Source organism: Excalfactoria chinensis, chromosome 1, assembly GCF_039878825.1.
Source record: "Excalfactoria chinensis isolate bCotChi1 chromosome 1, bCotChi1.hap2, whole genome shotgun sequence".
Taxonomy (NCBI): Eukaryota; Metazoa; Chordata; class Aves; order Galliformes; family Phasianidae; genus Excalfactoria; species Excalfactoria chinensis.
In genome coordinates this window covers 73,128,274-73,144,307 of record NC_092825.1, presented here as the reverse complement: position 1 = coordinate 73,144,307, position 16,034 = coordinate 73,128,274, and the positions used below count along the sequence as shown (strand labels likewise).

The window sequence follows — 16,034 nt, the reverse complement described above, 5'->3', positions numbered from 1 at the left end:
TCAGCTGCATCCAACTCTGACACAACAGCTTATGCGGTGCAAAATGCTAGTGGGCAGCTCTCGAAATCTGGGGTTGCTCCAGATTAAGACCATAGATTGTCCTGCAGGACAGGCAGCCGCTACAACAACACATAGAGCTTCCTCGATGCTTGAAGGTGTGAAAATGCCAGATAAAATGAGAATCAAAGCAATAAAGTTTGCAGTGTACAGGAGGAGGAAAGAGAAGACTGTCCTGATGGCACCAGTAAGAGCTTCTAAGCTGGGATCCCTGAAGCCAGTTGCATTATTTTGCATCTGTCTGGTGTGCCTCCACAGAGATCTAATCAGCAGGATGCTTGAAAAAACAAACATTATTGAAGGCAAGGCTATACCAAAATTAAAGAGAAGGACCAAAAACAAAATATTGGTTTTCCTTGTGGCGATCCTTTCTGAAGAGTTTGTCATGGTTAAAGGAGTAGTGAAGTTGCTGTGTGCATAGTAGGTATCCCAGGAGAAAGGAAGAGAGGTCGCAATGGAAAAAAGAGATGATGTTATCAGTATCCAGGGTACAAGACTGGAAATCCTTTGCTTCAGACAGATGAAGAATGACTGGTTAAAAATGGCAACCTTGATACAATAGAAGACGCTAAGCCAGGCAGCAAACCAAAAACTAGAAGAGTTCAGGAATATAAAAACAGTCTTGAAGGTTACAAATAAATTGTCTTTATAAAAGGAAGGTTGACAAAAAATAAGTAGGAAGCAATCCAGCATCATCCACAACTCCAAAAAAAACCTGGATAAACTCAGAAAGATCATAATCACATCATAGGAAGACAATATTTTGCTCCTGATGCAACTTGTTGAACTGACAGCCAAGATAGTCCCATTTCCTAGAAGTCCCATCACTGACTCAATTATAGCAATTATTAGACAAATAGAAGAAAATAAACTAGACATTGCAGTTCCTAGGAGCTCACAAGTTCCACTCAGCTTTTCATAGGCTCCTAAAAGCTCTAAATACGCTTAGTAATATTAAACCCAACCAGATGCTCTCATCACATGATCACCTATTTACCTCAGAGGAGGAACTCACATAGTAAGCCATTAAATATTTATTTTATTCTACATTTCTGATGATTGATAGCCCAGCTGCTATCTCAAAGTATGCAAATCTGATAAGGATTCTGTTACTGTCTTTTCATATTAAAGAAAGAATTTGAATTTAAAGGGTTCAGATGTATTTTTAAGTTTATGTTTGTGATTATTTCCTTTTGGGGTCACACTGCTCTTCGCTAAAAAGGGAGCTATGTTTGGTAAAGTGGATTCCGCATGAAAAATGACATGAGGATGTTGTGGTGAAGAGGACAGATTTTTGGACAGGACTGTTGTGGTTTAAAAAGACTAAAGTTTATGTAGTCAGGATGGATGGATGAATGGATGGAGTGAGTAACTTTTGGTCATGTCTCTCCCTGTGGTCACATGCTCACGTGTATTGCAGGTTCTCCGTGTGTATCTCTCGTACTTGGAGAAACTGGGAGACCTACTTGGAGGTCCACAGGATGGTCCTCCTCATTCCTTTTCCCTTACCTTCCACTTCCTCCACATGTGCAACTGTTTAGTCAGAATTCTCATGGTGGGCCATAGGCTTGCAGTAAAGACATTCTGAACTTGGCTACCGCTTGACTTTTCCTAACAAAACAAAGAATATAGGTTCAGCTTCACCTCTCAAACCAGCCACACTAAAGCCAAATGATGAAACAGGTATGAATTACAGTGATTAGCATCTCATTTCAACAAGATAATTGATGAAGTAAGCACAGATTTCCACTTCTAGATACTATTTTTTATGTACCTGCTATGCTGGAGCATAATTGTCTATAGATTACTTGTTCTGGCTGGAAGAATATAAGGCTACCTCTTCTGACTTTCAGTTAGAGATTCTAACTGCTACACAGAAGCGGAAGAAGACAGAGGGATCCTGTCCCATTTAACACGACAAAGAAGCATTTTAACTGCAAGGAAGTAGTTTGAAAGTGATATTACCAAGATAACTAATAATCTCTCTTCCTTGGAAAGGCAGATGGAAAAGAGTACTTTGTGTAGGAGAGCATTTTTAGGTCTTTCACTTCCTTGAGTGAAGATGTGAGCATTTTCTTTCCTTTTCTTCCCTGGTGTCTATCTTCAGTGATCACCAGGAAATGGAGTAATTTTCCTTGCACTGTTAGAGGAAGAGGAGATGTCACCAGACTTCTTGACAGCCTAACACTGTGGAATGAACTCATGTTTAGGGTTTTGGAGGAGCTGAGCTGTTGTTTGCTTTTTTCTTTACCACAGATTTGATCTCAGGTAACTGATGTCTCGCTTTTAATGCCTATACTTGTACATTATACCTGATGCCTAAGTCTCTTCCTGAATTGCACAGTTTCTTGATATATCCCTTTTGAGTTGATGAGACATATTCACTGTGGGCTGTTGTATGTTAAGAAACCAAACAGGAGACTCCTCATTTTTATCAGGTAACTTAAAATGGTTATTACAAAGTGGGTTATCATGTTTTGCTCCTGCGTAGGGGCTTTTAAAATGTTATAGTTGTCACTATATGCTTGTTTTGAATGCCCCAAATTAGACTAATCAATTTGCATACAGACAATTTAAATTTAAAATTATTTCATCAAAGTGCTCCACTCATCCACTTTGCTCTGCTCTCCTGCAAAGAAAATATACAAGATTCACCTTAGTGATTTGAAATCTGGAGAAACACAACTAATACTGTGTGGGAGAAATGGCATAAGTGTTAATAGAGTCTGCGTCTTGCCCCAGTATGGAAAGTGCATATTTTAACCATTCTGCTTACTTGCTAAAAGTAGTGAATTCAAACAGTTTCCTGATATAAGAAGAAAAAATCGTAAAGGTTCTTTTGATTGAACAGATTCGGGCTTAGTGGTAAAGCTTGAGAAGGGTGTCTTATAAGTAGGATAGGACACTGAAGAATGAGTACAAAGGACTTTCAGAAATGAATTCATAGGAATTTCTTTAAGTAGTACAGTTGAGTATGCAGGCAAATTTTAAAGCAAAAGCTTTGAGGTATTTTCTTGAAGACTGTTTCTTTGACTAGTTAGAACTTACAAATACTGTAATGCCATCTATGGTTGTCTAGGACAGCAGTCTTCAAATGTTTATTAACTATAGAGTTCTTTAAGTATATAATTGCACCACTGTAAATTACATACAAGAATAGAAATGAAGATGAAATAATATTTTAAATCTTAATAATGCAAAAAAATTGTTATCACAAAAATATTAAGAATACTTGTGAAAGCAGTGTGCTTGAATATGGTTTGTTATTTTTGAGAATCTCTATTTAACACTGTGAGACCCAATGGTTCAAGGGTGTGGCTGTAATTTCAGTTTATTTCCATCCTTAGTTTTAATGGGTACCTCACAAATATTCAAATGGAAGAAGAACATCTTTGGATGCAGGTACTAAATCATGGCACTCATTTTTTCGATCCCATTTGCCATTTATGCACAGGTTTTTGCTGAAATTCAGCTAATAATCTCCATTTTCCCCAGAGTAAATCAGTTGTTCTAGCACAGAACACACAGAATCACACAGAATCACAGAGCTTTAGGGGTTGGAAGGTACCCCTCGAGATCAGTAAGTCCAAATCCTCTGCTAAGACAGGTTTCCTACAGCAGGTTACACAGATAGGTTTCCAGATGGGTCTTGAATATCTCCAGAAAAGGAGATTCCATAACATCTCTGGGCAACCTGATCTGGTGCTCCATCACTCCGATGCTGATTAAGTTCTTTCTTGAGTTAACACGGAACTTCCTGTGTTCCAGATTGAATAATTCAGTAAGTAATTGATTGTAGGTCTGTAGGAAATAAAGCTCTACAGATCCAGTACAGTGATGCAGAAAGCATTCCTATCCTTTACTGCATAAAAAGGCACTGAATATTTTATTTCTACTTCCCTTGCTCTCCCATTTTGCCTCCCACCTTTGTTGTCTCAGCTGTGCACAATGATACATGCAGACAAGGGACTGCATTTTTTTGCTAACTGTTCAAACAAGGCAGTGAAACACTTGTGTCTTCCCACTACCATAACAAAATTTACATTTTTACTAATTCCTTGGTATAGTACATATCAGTCCCGCTGCTTCGTGTGGCTCCTGCTCAGGTCAAGATATGCCATTTCCAGCACTGCACACAGGGAAGCTCTTGTCTTCCTGCAGCTTGCTCAGCGCTGTGGCAGTTTTGGAAAACTGGAGGAAGTCGGTTTGTTGGAATCCAGCGCTTCTGCTGTGTGCTGTGCTTCTGATCACTCTTCTGATCACTCTCCTTCCCAGGCAGCCATGCCAAGGCTGCTTGTGTCTGTGAGACAGCACGCTTGTTTAACATTCGGATGTCTCTGGTTTGTTCTCTGAAGGCTGCTCGAATGAGACTGATGCTCCATTTAGCTGTTATGACAGAACAACTAAAGCACAACTGGGAGAGTCTGCAAGAATCTGCCAAACCCTCTCTGTAGAAATAGACATGGAGCACAGAATCTAAAGCAAAAAAAATCCCACAAACCCAAACCCACAGATTCATCCCTTCCTCCTCTACCACTCCTGCAGAGAGTGGTGGAAAAGCTGGAGATGGCGGAGTGCACTGGGATTAACTGGGAGGGAGTTACAGAATCACAGAATCACAGAATTGTAGGGGTTGGAAGGGACCTCTAGAGATCATCGAGTCCAACCCCCCTGCCAAAGCAGGCTCCCTACACCACGTCGCACAGGTAGGAGTCCAGGCGGGTCTTGAATATCTCCAGAGAAGGAGACTCCACCACCTCCCTGGGCAGCCTGTTCCAGTGCTCCGTCACCCTCACTGTAAAGAAGTTCTTGCGCACATTCGTGCAGAACTTCCTATGCTGAAGTTTCAGCCCATTTCCCCTAGTCCTGTCCCCACGCACTACTGAAAAGAGACCAGCCTCGCCACTATGGCTCCCACACTTCAGGTATTTATAAACCTGGATCAAGTCCCCTCTCAGCCTTCTTTTCTCAAGGCTAAACAGACCCAGTTCCCTAAGTCTCTCCTCATAGGGGAGATGCTCCAGGCCCTTCACCATCTTTGTGGCCCTCCGCTGGACTCTTTCCAAGAGATCCCTGTCTTTTTTGTACTGGGGAGCCCAGAACTGGACACAGTATTCCAGATGAGGCCTCACCAGGGCAGAGTAGAGGGGGAGGATCACCTCCCTTGACCTGCTGGCTACGCTCTTTTTAATGCACCCCAGAATGCCATTGGCCTTTTTGGCTACAAGGGCACACTGCTGGCTCATGGCCAACCTGTTGTCCACCAGGACGCCCAGGTCCCTCTCAGCAGAGCTCCTCTCCAGCAGGTCTTCCCCCAACCTGTACTGGTGTATGCAATTATTTTTACCTAGATGCAAGACTCTACACTTGCTTTTGTTAAACCTCATCCGGTTTCTTACTGCCCAGCTCTCCAGCCTGTCCAGGTCTCTCTGAATGGCCGCACAGCCTTCAGGCGTGTCAGCCAATCCTCCCAGCTTCGTGTCATCAGCAAACTTGCTGAGGGTGGTCACTATCCCCTCATCAAGGTCGTTGATGAAGATGTTGAACAAGACTGGACCCAGCACAGACCCCTGGGGGACACCGCTAGTCACAGGCCTCCAGCCAGACACCGCACCGCCAACGACAACCCTCTGCACTCTGCCAGTCAGCCAATTCTCGATCCACTTCACCGTCCACTCATCTATCCCATACTTCCTCAGCTTTGTTATAAGGATGTCATGGGGGACTGTATCAAAAGCCTTACTGAAATCAAGGTAGACTACATCTACCGCTCTCCCCCCATCCACCCAGCGAGTGACATCTTCATAAAAGGCCACCAGGTTGGTCGAGCACGACCTCCCCTTGGTGAACCCATGCTGAGTACTCCTGATAACCTCCTTTTCTCCCAGTTGTCTGGAGATGGCATCCAGCACAAGCTGTTCCATCACCTTCCCTGGGACAGAGGTGAGGCTGACTGGCCTATAATTACCCGGGTCATCCTTCTTGCCCTTTTTGAAGACTGGGGTGACATTGGCCATCCTCCAGTCTTCAGGCACCTCCCCAGTTCTCCAAGACCTTTGAAAATTACAGAGAGCAGCTCAGCAATAACCTCCGCCAGCTCTCTCAGCACCCGCGGGTGCACCCCATCAGGTCCCATGGATTTATGGACATTAATGTTTCCTAAGCACTCACGGACCACCTCTTCCCTGACTAAAGGGAAATCTCCCATTCCCCAGATTCTCTCATCAACCACCTGGGATTCCTGGGGGAGAGCCCTTTCACTAAAGACAGAGGCAAAGAAGGCGTTCAGTATTTCCGCCTTCTCAGCATCCCCCGTTACCAGAACACCCCCCTCACTTAGTATGGGGCCCACATTCTCCCTAGCCTTCCTTTTGCTGTTAACGTACTTAAAAAAGCCTTTTTTATTATCCTTTATCTCCTTAGCTAGATTCAGCTCCAGGTGGGCTTTAGCCTTCCTGGTCACATCTCGGCAGTCCCTGACTACATTCTTATATTGTTCCCAAGTGGCCAGACCCTTTTTCCACATATCGTGTACTTTCTTCTTTCTGCGGAGCTTGCACATGAGTTCCTTACTCATCCACGCAGGTCTCCTGGCACCTTTTCCCGACTTCTTAGTTACAGGGACGCATCGATCCTGAGCCTGGAAAAGGAGCCATTTGAATGCTAGCCAGCTCTCACAGGCCCCCTTGCCTTCCAGCACCCTGGCCCATGGGATGGACCCAAGTAAGTCCCGAAGGAGATCAAAGTTGGCTCTCCTGAAGTCCAGGGTAGCAATCCTACTTTTTGTTTTGCTTCCTCCGCTCAGGATCTCAAACTCCACCATCTCATGGTCGCTACAACCCAAGTTACCCCCGACTTTTACTTCCTTAACGAGTCCTTCCTTGTTGGTGAGAATAAGGTCCAGCAGCACCCCGCCCCGCGTCGGTACCTCGACCATCTGCATTAGAAAGTTATCTTCAATACACTGCAAGAATTGTCTGGACCGCGCATGCTTGGCCATATTGGTCATCCAGCAAATATCTGGATAATTGAAATCCCCCAAAAGTACCAACGCCCGGGAGCGTGATGCTACTTCCAGCTGGCTACAGAAGGCCTCATCAACCTCCTCCTCCTGATCAGGAGGCCTGTAGTACACACCCACAACAGTGTCCCCCTTACCAGCCTGGCCCTTGATTCTCACCCACAAGCTCTCTACTGCTACATCACTCTCCCCCAGGTGGAGTTCAATACATTCTAGCTGCTCTCTCACATAAAAAGCAACTCCACCACCCCGCCTTGCTAGCCGATCTTTCCTAAAAAGGACATAGCCCTCCATGACAACATTCCAGTCATGCGAGCTGTCCCACCACATCTCTGTGATCGCAATGAGATCATAGCCATGCAATCGCACACAAAACTCCAGTTCTTCCTGTTTATTTCCCATGCTTCGCGCATTAGTATACAGGCACTTGAGAGAAGGAGCATCTCCCCACCCCTCTCCACGCCTTTGAACCCCTTTGTCAGCACCCAACACGCTCTGCTTTAAGCCTTGAACTGCCGCCTCAGACCCAGCGGCCCTCATTTTGTCCCCTTACCCCTTCGTTCCTAGTTTAAACACCTGTCAATAAGTCCTGACAGTTCCTCGGCTAGAACCCTCCTACCCCTTGGAGACAGGCCGCTTCCATCTGCAGCCGTCATGCCAGGAGCTGAGTAAATTCTCCCATGATCAAAAAAACCAAAACTCCTATGTCTGCACCAACTCTTTATCCATTTGTTTAAGAGGTGGGTTTTTAGGCCCAACTCAGTATCCCTCCCTGTCACTGAAAGTACAGATGTAATAACCACTTGTACACCTGCACCTTCAACTACCCTCCCCAGTCTCCTGAAATCATCTTTTATGACCTTCAGGCTTTTCCTACTGACTTCCTCACTGCCAGCCTGAATTATCAGCAGGGGATAGTAGTCAGTAGGCTGGATCAGATTGGGAAGTCTCCCAGCAATGTCCCTGACTCGCGCCCCAGGGAGGCAGCACACTTCTCTGTGTGTAGGGTCGGGCCGGCATATAGGGCCTTCTGTTCCTCGCAGAAGGGAGTCACCTATGACAACTACCCTTCTATCCTTCCTTGTGGAGGAAGTCTTGAGGTGTGGGTGTGACCGCTTACCCCGAGGCTCCCTCACAGGTGGGCCTGCCTCTACATCCATGCTCACCTCTCCCTCGGGTTCCAGGGCCTCAAACCTATTTTGCAGAGGCACCTGGGGAACCGAGCATGGTCGTGGGCGGGGATACCCAGCACGCCTAGCTGGTATTTGTTTCCACCCATCAAGTGGAAGAGTTCATTGTCTTCATAGTGGATCATGTGTTGCAGCGCTTTAGATCTGTGGCCAGGCCAATGCTGATAACACAGTAGTGTTTCAGTTGAGGTTGAGCAGTGTTTGCACATCATCAAGTCCTTCAGTGTTTCTCATTGTGCCTCTCCAGTGAACAGACTGAGGAGTGCAAGAAGTAGGAAGGGCATATGAATAGGTCATAGGATCATCATAGAATCATAAAATGGCTTGGGTTGAAAGGGTCCTCAAGTATCATCAAGCTCCAGCCCCCCTGTCGCAGGCAAGGCCTCCAATCTCCACATTTAATACAAGACCAGGCTGACCAGGGCCCCATCCAGCCTGGCCTTGAACACCTCTGGGGATGGGGCATCCACAACCTCTCTGGGCAGCCTGTTCCAGCAGCTCACCACTCCTTTCATAAGGAACTTCCCCCTGACATCCAACCTAAAGCTTCCCTCCTTCAACTTGAATCCATTCCCCCTTGTCCTGCTATTATCCACTCTTGTAAAGAGTTGACTTCCCTCCTGTTTGTAGGCACCCTTGAGGCACTGGAAAGCTGCAAGGCGGTCACCCCACAGCCTTCTGTTCTCCAGGCTGAACAAGCCCAGCTCCCTCAGCCTGTCTTTGTAGGGGAGGTGCTCCAGCCCTCTGATCATCTTTGTGGCCCTCCTCTGGACCATCTCTAACAGCTCCCTGTCTTTCTTGCATTGGAGGCTCCAGACCTGGACACAGTACTGCAGATGGGGCCTCACAAGGGCAAAGCAGAGAGGGACAGGCACCTCCCTGTCCCTGCTGGCCACCCCTCTTCTGATGGAGCCCAGGGTACCGTTGGCTTTCTGAGCTGCAAGAGCGCACTGCTGGCTTATGTTCAGTTTTGCATCCACCAGGATCTACCAGGTCCTTCTCTTCAGGGCTACTCTCAAGAACTGCTTCTCCCAGTCTCTCTATATGCCTGCAATTCCTCTGGCCCAAGTGCAAAACCTTGTACTTAGCTGTGCTGAATGGCATCCCTTCCTTCCATTGTGTCAACCACACCACTCAGCTTGGTGTCACCAGCAAACTTGCTGAGGGTGCACTCAGTTCCATCACCGATAGCACTGACAAAGAAGTCAAAGAGCACTGGTCCCAAGACAGACTCTGGGGGGACACAGCTCGTTACTGGCCTGTGGGAATACAAGAAGGACTTTACGGAGCAGCAGCTGTGGAGAAAGATAAAAAGCATGAGAACCAAGGACAGCTCTAGAAGAAGAAAGAATGGCTCTGACTGGATAAGCGCCCACATGAACAGTTGAAGAAGAGTTTGTGAAATGTTCTGTCGACATGTAAAGGGTGAATGGGAAAGCTAGGAAAAGCAAACTTGTAAAAGTAGAGAAGTGATATGAAAATTTGTAATAAACGATTTGGATCGTTCACATCTGACTCTGTGCATCAGATGCAGCACCAGCCTTCACCTGGTCACAGAACCAACAATCAATACCCTTTGTCTGTGGCCTTTCAACCTTATCCACCAGGTGGTCCACCCATCAAGTCCACATCTCTCCCATCTGGAGATAAGGATGTGATGGGGCACCACATCAGAGGCCTTGCACAAGCCCTGATAAGTGACACTGGTCGCCTTCCCTTTCTCTATCAATACCGTCACCCCATCACAGGACAGTAGATTGCTTAGGCACAACCTTCCCCTGGTGCAGCCATGCTGGCTCTCTCGGATCACACGCTCATTCCTCATGTGATCTGGTATGTCATCCAGGAGGATCTGATCCAGCATCTTCCCAGGCACAGAGGTGACACTCACCGGCCTGTAGTTCCCTGGAATCCTCCTTGCTCCCTCACTTATTAGTGCAAGTGACGTGACACTTTTTCCAGTCACCCGGGACCTCACCTGACAGCCACAACTTTTCAAATATGAGAGAGAGTGGCTTGGCACCACCTCAGCCAGCTCCTTCAGAACCCTGGGATGCATGCCGTCAGCCCCATGGCAAGCATTCAGTCTTGTGAGACAGTCTTGGACTCACTCTGCCCTTACAGTGGGGGCTGAGGGGAGGATTTACTCCCCCAGTCCCCAGCCAGAGGTTTAGGGATTTCTCAGGAACGCGAGAAATACAAGAATTCCGGCTGCCAGTGAAGACGGAGGCAAAGAACTCATTCAGTACCTCAGCCCTCTCCCCGTCTGTTGAAGCCAGCTCTCCTCTGACGTTTGCCAAAGGAGGCACACTCGCTTTGGCCTGCCTCTCCCGGCCAATGAACCTGTAGAATGTGTTCTTATGCTTTGTAACGCCCCTCACCAAGTTCAGTTCTGCCTGTGCCTTGGCTTTCCTGATGCCACGTCTGCAAGTTCAGTCAGCATCCCTGCACTCTTCCCAGCTGACACTCCTGTCTGTATCTTTCTTGGACCCCAGTTTGCCCAGGAGGTCCTTGCTGAACCATGCTGGTTTCCTGCCTCTTCTGCCCGCTATCTCATTCAGAAGGAACGGAGAGCTTGAGTGCTCTCAGAAAGGCATCCTTTCTCTCTATAGCGCTCTCTGCCACCGCTGTGCTATAGCTTGCTATTTCGGAGTAAACCTGCACCTCAAGAAGAACGGGAGAATACCATAATCACTATGGCTGGGAAAGACGTCTCAGACCCTCACGTCCAGCCCAACCCTTGCCCACCGTGCCATGGCCCTCAGTGCACACACAGCGTGCTGCACCTTCAGCTGCAGCCTGCGAATCACAGCCTGGTGGTGCAGCAAAGCACGCTGCACAAAGTACCCGCCAAGAGTCCTTCTCCAGCTTGCTCTAAAGGAAAAACTCTGCTATTTCAACACTCATCGTCAAAGTTGTTTTATTGCTAAACCAAGGGGACAGGAGGGCAAAACTCATTTTCTGTCCAAAGTCTTTTGCGCAGTGAGAAACTCTTGGTGCATTTGCAAAGCCCGACAGCCTTCAGCCTGTCGGGCTGAAGAAGAAGAGCCGCGAGGAGGAGGAGGAGGGGAGGAAGCCGTTGCCGTGGCGACGCGCGGCTCGGGCGGGAGCTGTGCGGACGGCAGTAACGCACTGCTCTGCGCGCGCCCTGGAGACGCGTGAACGCGCGAGCGTCCTCCGGCCCCGCCGGGAGCCCGTTGGAACGCGTGCCGTTGCTACCGGCTTTCTCGCCTACCGGCTTTCTCGCCGCGACGCCGCTAAGCACGCCCGAGGCCGGTCGGGGCGGACTCGCGTACCGCCGGCGGCCTCTTCCGCGGCGCCGCACGCCTCGGCGACGCGGTGCCCGATGAAGCTGGCTGCGAAGCCGGCTGCGAACCCGGCGGTGCTGTGACGCCACCTGCCGGGAGTGCCGGGAGCCGCTCCCGGAGCCGACCCGACGCCGCGTCGCCAGGTAGGGAAACGGGGCGGGCGGAAAGCGCTTCGTGCCGAGGAGCACCGGGCTCCGCCACCCTCCCGAGTGCCGGCAGCGCCTCCGTCATCAACGCCATCGGCAGCTTTCGGCGGTGCCCGTCTGCTTGTCCCGTCGCGGTTCAACGACAGAGGAAGTGGTGAGTTGCGGAATCAAACTCCCTTAACCACAAAGTAGTTATAAAGCAGGTATGTTTAATGAGTGATGCACACACACCCTGGTGCAAGGGGGATAGCTCCACCTCACTTGCACACCGTATGGAGAAAGCGTGCTGCAGATATGAGCTGAACTAATACATAATCACTAGTTTGCAGGAATTTGGATATTTATCACATTCCTGAAACCCCATTAGCATGCAGTCCCTCCCCCTTTGCGCGTGTGTAGTGAGTCGTGGGGGTGGTCGTGGGATAGTCTTCCTTGCTATAAACTTTCGACCCCATGGGAGGGGCACCACCCAAACTGGTTCCAGCTTGCCCTGCGGACATCTAATCACCAAAATGTTCCTGGGCAGAACCACCCTTATCTTCATGGCCTTTATCCCCCTTGTTATTCCAGACCCAGTGTCTGCACTCCCCATTCTTCTAACAACTTTTACATAAACGATCTTTTCAATCCCCCCCACAGTTTCTGGGATGTATTCTTTCTCTCCCTTGCTGGGGGGCCCTTCTCTCACTCTTCAGTGGTGCCGGGGAACGGATCTGCCTGTGCCGCGCTGCTCAGTGCAGCCTGCTCCTCAAACACATTGTGTGGGTATGAATGCACTGCCAGGGCTTGCAACGAAACTTCCCATTTTAAAGCCTCTGCGTGCTCCCAGTTTAATTCCTGATTTCAGTTCTATACAGCGCACTACCCTTATCAGCCATGGGCAAAATAAAGTAAAAGTTGCATAACCATAAGTCTGTCAGTGCTGAGAAAAAAGAAAGATGCAGAACCTGAGTAGAGAGAAGTTGGTAAAAACTAACTCCTGCAAACACCTCTTTATCCCTAGAAATAAAAACAAGTAACTGAGAGAGCTTGTTAATAATGAGATCATGGAGACAAAGAGCAAGGACAGCCAGAAACTCAGCCTAGGAAAACCCCAGATGCACATCAGCCAACCGAAGGGCATGAAGATATGAACAGAGACAGACGCTAAGGAATAAAATGACCACCTCAGCAATGCAAGACCAAAGGAATGCAAAGCGCAACAAGTACCAGGTACACACACGCACACACAGGGAACCCTCGAAAACTTCGAGGGCTAAGCCCTATCACACCGCACGCACGGGGTCCCCTCCCCAGGCGGAGGGCATCCCCAGTCCCACACGCACGCACGGGAACCCTCGAAAACTTCGAGGGCTAAGCCCTATCACACCGCACGCACGGGGTCCCCTCCCCAGGCGGAGGGCATCCCCAGTCCCACACGCACGCACGGGAACCCTCGAAAACTTCGAGGGCTAAGCCCTATCACACCGCACGCACGGGGTCCCCTCCCCAGGCGGAGGGCATCCCCAGTCCCACACGCACGCACGGGAACCCTCGAAAACTTCGAGGGCTAAGCCCTATCACACCGCACGCACGGGGTCCCCTCCCCAGGCGGAGGGCATCCCCAGTCCCACACGCACGCACGGGAACCCTCGAAAACTTCGAGGGCTAAGCCCTATCACACCGCACGCACGGGGTCCCCTCCCCAGGCGGAGGGCATCCCCAGTCCCACACGCACGCACGGGAACCCTCGAAAACTTCGAGGGCTAAGCCCTATCACACCGCACGCACGGGGTCCCCTCCCCAGGCGGAGGGCATCCCCAGTCCCACACGCACGCACGGGAACCCTCGAAAACTTCGAGGGCTAAGCCCTATCACACCGCACGCACGGGGTCCCCTCCCCAGGCGGAGGGCATCCCCAGTCCCACACGCACGCACGGGAACCCTCGAAAACTTCGAGGGCTAAGCCCTATCACACCGCACGCACGGGGTCCCCTCCCCAGGCGGAGGGCATCCCCAGTCCCACACGCACGCACGGGAACCCTCGAAAACTTCGAGGGCTAAGCCCTATCACACCGCACGCACGGGGTCCCCTCCCCAGGCGGAGGGCATCCCCAGTCCCACACGCACGCACGGGAACCCTCGAAAACTTCGAGGGCTAAGCCCTATCACACCGCACGCACGGGGTCCCCTCCCCAGGCGGAGGGCATCCCCAGTCCCACACGCACGCACGGGAACCCTCGAAAACTTCGAGGGCTAAGCCCTATCACACCGCACGCACGGGGTCCCCTCCCCAGGCGGAGGGCATCCCCAGTCCCACACGCACGCACGGGAACCCTCGAAAACTTCGAGGGCTAAGCCCTATCACACCGCACGCACGGGGTCCCCTCCCCAGGCGGAGGGCATCCCCAGTCCCACACGCACGCACGGGAACCCTCGAAAACTTCGAGGGCTAAGCCCTATCACACCGCACGCACGGGGTCCCCTCCCCAGGCGGAGGGCATCCCCAGTCCCACACGCACGCACGGGAACCCTCGAAAACTTCGAGGGCTAAGCCCTATCACACCGCACGCACGGGGTCCCCTCCCCAGGCGGAGGGCATCCCCAGTCCCACACGCACGCACGGGAACCCTCGAAAACTTCGAGGGCTAAGCCCTATCACACCGCACGCACGGGGTCCCCTCCCCAGGCGGAGGGCATCCCCAGTCCCACACGCACGCACGGGAACCCTCGAAAACTTCGAGGGCTAAGCCCTATCACACCGCACGCACGGGGTCCCCTCCCCAGGCGGAGGGCATCCCCAGTCCCACACGCACGCACGGGAACCCTCGAAAACTTCGAGGGCTAAGCCCTATCACACCGCACGCACGGGGTCCCCTCCCCAGGCGGAGGGCATCCCCAGTCCCACACGCACGCACGGGAACCCTCGAAAACTTCGAGGGCTAAGCCCTATCACACCGCACGCACGGGGTCCCCTCCCCAGGCGGAGGGCATCCCCAGTCCCACACGCACGCACGGGAACCCTCGAAAACTTCGAGGGCTAAGCCCTATCACACCGCACGCACGGGGTCCCCTCCCCAGGCGGAGGGCATCCCCAGTCCCACACGCACGCACGGGAACCCTCGAAAACTTCGAGGGCTAAGCCCTATCACACCGCACGCACGGGGTCCCCTCCCCAGGCGGAGGGCATCCCCAGTCCCACACGCACGCACGGGAACCCTCGAAAACTTCGAGGGCTAAGCCCTATCACACCGCACGCACGGGGTCCCCTCCCCAGGCGGAGGGCATCCCCAGTCCCACACGCACGCACGGGAACCCTCGAAAACTTCGAGGGCTAAGCCCTATCACACCGCACGCACGGGGTCCCCTCCCCAGGCGGAGGGCATCCCCAGTCCCACACGCACGCACGGGAACCCTCGAAAACTTCGAGGGCTAAGCCCTATCACACCGCACGCACGGGGTCCCCTCCCCAGGCGGAGGGCATCCCCAGTCCCACACGCACGCACGGGAACCCTCGAAAACTTCGAGGGCTAAGCCCTATCACACCGCACGCACGGGGTCCCCTCCCCAGGCGGAGGGCATCCCCAGTCCCACACGCACGCACGGGAACCCTCGAAAACTTCGAGGGCTAAGCCCTATCACACCGCACGCACGGGGTCCCCTCCCCAGGCGGAGGGCATCCCCAGTCCCACACGCACGCACGGGAACCCTCGAAAACTTCGAGGGCTAAGCCCTATCACACCGCACGCACGGGGTCCCCTCCCCAGGCGGAGGGCATCCCCAGTCCCACACGCACGCACGGGAACCCTCGAAAACTTCGAGGGCTAAGCCCTATCACACCGCACGCACGGGGTCCCCTCCCCAGGCGGAGGGCATCCCCAGTCCCACACGCACGCACGGGAACCCTCGAAAACTTCGAGGGCTAAGCCCTATCACACCGCACGCACGGGGTCCCCTCCCCAGGCGGAGGGCATCCCCAGTCCCACACGCACGCACGGGAACCCTCGAAAACTTCGAGGGCTAAGCCCTATCACACCGCACGCACGGGGTCCCCTCCCCAGGCGGAGGGCATCCCCAGTCCCACACGCACGCACGGGAACCCTCGAAAACTTCGAGGGCTAAGCCCTATCACACCGCACGCACGGGGTCCCCTCCCCAGGCGGAGGGCATCCCCAGTCCCACACGCACGCACGGGAACCCTCGAAAACTTCGAGGGCTAAGCCCTATCACACCGCACGCACGGGGTCCCCTCCCCAGGCGGAGGGCATCCCCAGTCCCACACGCACGCACGGGAACCCTCGAAAACTTCGAGGGCTAAGCCCTATCACACCGC

The 16,034-nt window shown here is 51.7% G+C and overlaps 1 protein-coding gene across 1 annotated transcript; it reads right to left on the bottom strand.

The window, feature by feature from the left end:
* On the bottom strand, positions 1-936 carry LOC140261841 (taste receptor type 2 member 40-like). Its single transcript, XM_072355697.1, has one exon. It carries the CDS (start codon positions 934-936, stop codon positions 1-3), a length of 936 nt encoding a protein of 311 aa, XP_072211798.1.
* Positions 937-16,034: the final 15,098 nt, after the last annotated feature.

Coding starts and splice junctions, on each gene's coding strand:
- LOC140261841 (XM_072355697.1), bottom strand. CDS start 936: ATGTCTAGTTTATTTTCTTCTATTTGTCTAATAATTGCTATAATTGAG.